The sequence below is a fragment of the Gymnogyps californianus genome, chromosome 5, assembly GCF_018139145.2.
Source record: "Gymnogyps californianus isolate 813 chromosome 5, ASM1813914v2, whole genome shotgun sequence".
In the NCBI taxonomy this organism is placed as follows: domain Eukaryota; kingdom Metazoa; phylum Chordata; class Aves; order Accipitriformes; family Cathartidae; genus Gymnogyps; species Gymnogyps californianus.
Genome location: NC_059475.1, coordinates 27,840,488 through 27,846,487, shown reverse-complemented (window position 1 = coordinate 27,846,487; position 6,000 = coordinate 27,840,488). Strand labels below are relative to the sequence as shown.

At 64.6% G+C, this 6,000-nt stretch overlaps 1 protein-coding gene across 1 annotated transcript in view; it reads left to right on the top strand.

The window, feature by feature from the left end:
• The first annotated feature begins 2,897 nt into the window (after positions 1 to 2,897).
• Positions 2,898 to 6,000, top strand: part of DGKZ (diacylglycerol kinase zeta) — a 45,578-nt gene continuing 42,475 nt past the window's right edge. Inside the window, exon 1 of the mRNA XM_050897588.1 lies at positions 2,898 to 3,094. Coding sequence (XP_050753545.1) covers positions 2,898 to 3,094 — 197 coding nt within the window. The remainder of the gene's footprint in view (positions 3,095 to 6,000) is intronic.

The following is a 6,000-nucleotide window of genomic DNA, read 5'->3' as shown; positions in this document are numbered from 1 at the left end:
GCAGGCAGCTTAACCCTTTCCTTACCAGGGGACTGCACACACTAGCACAGAGAGACGGGGGCGTGCTGGATCACAAAACCACCCAGCACAGTGACCCCCATCCCTCTCCAGTGCTGCCTGCAGAGAAGCCCGTGCCAGCAGGGTTGTCCCCTCTGGTCTCCTGACCAAGAACAGCCAGAACTGGGCTTTCTGTGGGATCACCCGTGGTTTTGCACCAAGCTCAAGGGACAGGACTGTGGAAGGACACACAGACAGCACAGAGAGGAGGGTGAAGGTCCCGGGTCAGGGTGTGTTACTTCGACAGCCTCACCAAGCCCCGGTGCTCCCAGGTAAGAGGACTGGACGTCAGCGCCGTGGGGCAGCACGAAACGTGAAAGGGAAATGTCTGCAGGCAGGGAGCAAATGCGACCAACCCATCATGACATGCAAAGTGGCGGGGATGACGAACCCTTTCAGTGATAACAAAACCTCTCCCCTCCCCGATCTCTGAGTTGGAGTTAGGCATCCAGGACCTGCCTTTTCCTCCCTCTGCACGGTAATTAGTGCAGTGGGTTGTGTTCGGTTTCAGAGCTCGCCTGGTGAGATCAAGGTCTGCCGATGTTTTTTTTTTTTTTTTCTTTTGATGATGGAGTCTAGAGCAAGACCATGTGCCCCTTTAGAAATGCCATCCGTGTGGGCTGCAGGGGCTGGCTCTGCTTGCTTGCTTTTCTCTGGCCGCACAGAAGCCATCCACAGACCCTCTCACTGATCTGAAGGTCTGCTGGAGCCAGAGCAGATCAAGCAGTGTCTGGTTGTGAAGAGCTGGGGTTTTTGGAGCTGGGGACAGGCTGAGCCTGCAGGCTCATGCTCTGCCCTGCAGACCCACACCGGGGGACGGATGACAAATGTCAGTCCATCTCTCCGCTCTTTGGAGGCTGGCCCAGAGCCTCCCAGAGGCTTGCGCTTCCCACGGTCCCCCTATCTGTCTTACCCAGGTGGCTTTTCCACAAACCCTGGCGCAGGGTGAGCAGACGCTCATGGCTGCAGGGTGTTTGGAGACCTGCCGCGCAGGGTGTTTGGAGACCTGCCGCGCAGGGAGGATGCATACAGCTGGGGGGTTGTGAGCGCTGCGGTGCCGTGCAGGGTGAGGATGCGCATGGCACAGGGTGGGCAGGTGGGCAGGAGGACAACCCCACCGCCATGGCCCGGTTTGCGTGGTGGTGCCAGGGCAGCTTCGGGAGAGGGGGCTGTCTCGAGCCTGGGGGCTTTCGAAGGCAAGGGAGGTGCGGCTCCTCGGTGCGCAGCCCAGCGTGTCAGGGCGTGCTCCTGCTTGCTGAGGGTGCGCGCGAGGCTTCTCTGGAGAGGGCCCGGCAGAGGAGGTGGCCCCATGCTGTGGGCTGCCGGGGGAAGAGTGCCGCGCAGCCGGCTGCGATGACAGCCGCCCTCACACTTCCAGGAAGTGCAGAGAGAGGAACCAGGTGGAGGGTGCAAACAAAGCCGGGGCCCCAGGCGGGCGGCTGGGTGGCGGAGCACTGCCAGGGACCTGCCCTCGGGATGACTCCGGAAAGCGGCCGCCGGGGGAGGAAGAGCGAGAGTGAACCCCGGGCCGGCTGAGCGCATCAGCTCGTGCTGTGGCAGATGTGGCGGCACCGCTCCTGGGACGTTCCCCAGAGCCCTCCGGGGGACGCAGACACGAGGTACCCGCCGAGCCGGGGTCTGCCGCCTTCCTCTTGCTCTTGGGGGACTGAGGTGCTGTGGCTGGCGCTGACAGCCTGTGCTTTGGGGGTTGGGGGAAAGGCTTGACGTGCTTTCCCAGTGCCTCGCCAGCAATCCCCTCCTCTTCTCCCAGTGCCAGCACCAGGCTTGCGCAGCACAACCTCCCCAGCGGGGATGTCAGACGGCTGCACGGGCGCTCTCGACACCGAGCCTGCGAGTGCACGGGGTCAGCGGGGCTTTGCCTCGGCTGTCGGGTTCCTCCTGCAGCTGGTGGGAGCTGAAAGGTGTGTCCCCATCCCCACCAGCCCTCCTGGGAACGGTTGGTGCTCGAGGTGGCCAGCGGGACCTGCCCCAAGGGGGTTACGGGTCAGCACCAGCAGCTGCGCTGGGCTGGCAGCCGGGACCCTGCCCGGGCAGCCCCTGCAGCCCTGGCTTTCAGCCTGGCTCGGCACCCTTGGGGGAGCGGGGGAAAGCAGCCATCACGACCAGCTCATTTTCCATGCAAAAGAGGGCTGCCCATCGCTTCTGCCAGGCAGGGAGAGCGTTTCCTTGCTGAAGGCAGCCTCAGCACCGCCAGCCGTGCGGAGCGGGCCAGCAGCCCCTGCCCTCCGAGCCTGCCGGCCGCCCAGCCGGAGGGGTCCCCCTGGGAGACAGGGAGAAGCGGGGCAGGCGGCTCGCCGGGCTGGGTAAAACGCGGGCAGGGAGCCGCAGCGTCCGCCTCGGCGGCAAGGCCGGCGGTGGCTCCCGGTCCCCGGAGAGGGCGGTGGCGGCGGCGGGGCTGTTGGCTCCATCCCCTCCGTCCGGCGGTGAACAATGGGAGGCAGAGGAGGAGGAGGAGGAGGGGGGAGGCTCCGCTTCTGCCGCCGAGCCTCTTCCCGAGCGCGGGGCGGCGGCGGGGCTGACACTCGACTTCCTGAGCCGGCAGCACCGGGCGCCGGGCCACGGGGCCGGGCCCACTGCCGCCGCCGCCGCCGCCGCGGCGGGGCGCCCCCAGCCCCGCTCCGCGCGCGGCCCGGGCGGCGGCAGGGGGCGCTGGCGGCGCGGCTCGGCGCGGCCTCCGGGGCCGCCGGTGCGCGGCCGCACTTCCTGCCGGCCCCGGCGGGGCGGGAGGCTCGGCCGGCCGCGCCGCCCCCCGCCCGCCCCCAGTCCCCTCCCCTGGCGCGGGGCGGCGGCAGCGGCGGCGCCGAGCCCCGAGCCCGGCCATGGAGGCGGCGCGGCCCCCGCCGCCCGGCGGCTCGCCCTCCGCCTCCGCCTCCTCCTCCCCCTCCACTGCCGCCGCCACCGCCGCCTCCTCGGGGGCGTCGGGCGGCGCAGAGCCCGAGCGGGGGCCGCCGCCGCCTCCGCTGGGCCGCCGGCACAGCAACAAGCGCTTCACCGGCCTCAAGCTCTTCGGGCGCAGGTGAGCACCGGGCGGGGCGGGCGGCCGGCAGCGGGACGGCGGGGGCCGCCGGCCGGGCGGGCTGCGGGCAGCGCCTCCCCCGCCGCCTGGGCACCTGGAGGCGCGGGGGGGGGGGGGTGGTGGCTGGAGGAGGAGGCCAGTCCCCCGGGGCAAGGACTGGCCACGGGCGGCTGGAGCATCCTGAACGGAGGCTGCGGAGCCGCTGCCTCGCCTCCGCCCGAGGGGGAGCCTCCCGCCGCCGGGCAGCTGTCAGCAGCCAGCCGCATCCCGAACCCGCCGCACCAGGCCCCGCAGAGGGGGCTGACCCCGGTTATACAGTCGGCAACTGGCTGAGTGCAACCACCAAGGGATGCGGGACATGGTGTGGGGATGGAGGGGGATGAGTTTGCGTTTTCCTCCTTTTGAGCTCTTGACACGAGCAATGGGAAGTTGGGAAGCATCGCCCTCGCTGCGCCCACTCTCCTCTCCGGAGAAGTCAGAGCCTCATCTCTGGAGAATTCATTTCCACCTGCTTAGAACCGCCTGTCTCTATCCCCGCACACCCGTCCCGTGCTTCGGCTGCGAGACCAGCAGTCCTGCAGCGCCAGGGCGATGGCTGTGCCGGTCCTGTGCTGCCTACTGGGATCCCAGCTTCCAGCTGCTGGGATCCCAGCTTCACTCACTTCCTCCCCAGAGTCAGCCGGGCTCCTTGTGCCTCCCGCAGCCTTGCTGTTGGCCTCGTGGATTTGGGGGATTCTCAGCCGTCATAAGCAAAGGGGTGCCCCTGCCATTCAGAGGTGTGTAAAAACATTGAATAGCTGAGGTCTGAAGAGACCTCTGGAGGTCACCTGGTCCACCCTGCCGCCTCGAAGCAGGGCCACATTTGATCAGGCTGCTGATGTTGAGTTTTGAGTGTCACCAGGGTGGAGACCGCACAGCCTCCCTGGGCACCTGCTCCCATGCTTCAGCTCCTGGGGATTTTTTTTCCCTGATATCTATTCAGCGTTTCCCTTGTTGCAGCCTGTGCCCATTGTCTCTCAGGTTGTCGCTGTGCAGCTCTGGGCAGCGTCCGGCTCAGTCTTCTCTGTACCTTCCCATCAGGTAGCTGAAGACAGTAATAATATTCCCCCTTAACCTTCTCTTCTGCAGGCCAAACCACCCCTGTTATCTCGGCCTCTCCTTGTATCTGATAGCTCCTGCCCCCAACCATCTCAGTGGCCCTCTGCTGAACTTCCTACAGCTCATCAGCATTTTTGGCATACGGGGGGGCCCAAAGCAGGATGCAGTGCTCCCAGGTGGTGTCACAGGTGCTGGATGGAGGGGAAAGGCCCCAATTTCAACCTCCACAGCCAAGCTGGAGCTGGGAGTGGACGGCTTGCAAGGTCACCCCGCCATGGAGCAGTGCTCTCCTCTGCTCTGGTTTCAGAGCTGGTGGCAGTGGCTGCCTGGAGCTCCTGGCAGTCTCTGGCCTGTCCCAAATACTGCATGGCATCTCTCTCTGGCTCCCAGGGGTTCGGGTTGCCGTTCCTGAAAAGTATATCAGAGCCTACACCGAGGGGAAGTCCTCCACGTGTGAACAACCTTCTGCAGCATGGACACGTGGGGGAGAGGCAAAGTGGGACAGGCAGCAGGTGCTGAGCTGGAGGGGGCCAGCATGCCCACCAGGACAGCTGGAAATGCCGCTCGGGTTGTTTGGTGCGTGGATGCTTCTCTCGCTCTTCTTCCGCTGACGGTGGACCCAGTTTCCTCTGGCTCGGGGTGATGAATGCAGCACCCGGAGCTGCAGGGGTGTGAGGAGAGATTCCCACGGGCCTCCAAGAAGGAAGGGGCTCCCACACGCACCCATGGGAGGTAGGCTTGGTGGGAAGCCGTGCAGGATAATTGGATGCACGCTGCCGAATTCGTGCCCACCTGAGTGTCGGAGCCGAGGGCGATGTGAAGTTCCACCTTCTCTGAGGGAATTGCAGGGGGAAGGCTTCGCTGCATTTTCTTTTGGTGAGAAGTACAGCCAGCCCCTACCCCCCCAAATGCTTTCCAACAGCCATCGATGAGGAAATTTGCACCCCCTTCGATTCTGGGCTTTAGCCAGAGCATATGTGGCTGGGAGGTGGGTCTAGAGGAAACTCAGGCAATGGGCAGGAGCTTGCCTGCTAGCAGTGGTGAGTCTCTGGAGAGCCCCGGCTTCAAGGAGAGAGGCCCCCCAAGATGGGCACGCGCTGCTGGGCTCTGCCCGCAGCGACACCGGGAGGCATGGCCATGGCCAGGCGAGGGACAGGTCCACAAAATGGCAAGAGAGCCTGACTTGTGCCCAGGGCAGGTGAGCCCTGAGGGGATTTGAAGCAAGAGAGGGATGAGCCCCCGAGCTCTGGCCTCTGGTGGTACGTTAGTCCACTGTGTTTTGCAAGCGGGCTTATTTCTGTACCTTGTAATTGCCTTGCAGGAGGGTGGAGTAATTGCCTCCAGAGCTGACGGAGACAAGTGCACAATACGTGCATCCGGGCCACGGATGGGTAATTCTTTTAATTGGGCTGATAAAGAGATTGGGGCTGATCAGATAATAGGTGGTTAGGATTAAATTTCCTTCCTAGGTGCCCCGTTTCTTGTGCTGTGAGTGAACATCACAGTTTACCCTTTCCGAGGGGTACTTCGGGAGGGAGTGTGAGTGCTGGGGACAAAGCCCCTTTCTTGCTCTCCCCCATGCCAGAGAGGTGGGATGCTGAAATGGGTCTTCCCTGTGGGCTTTAGGGTCTTTAACACATCCCGCTTCAGAGGAGGTACATGTGATGGCCGGGCTTGCTGCGGCAGCGTAAGCAGGGAGCGTAGCCGCCATTGGGGCAGCCGGTGGGCGGTTGCCCTGCAGAGAGCGTGGCACCAAGTTTTCTGCTGTGGTCTTTTGGCAGGCCCAGCGCTGGAGCCTGCATGCGAGC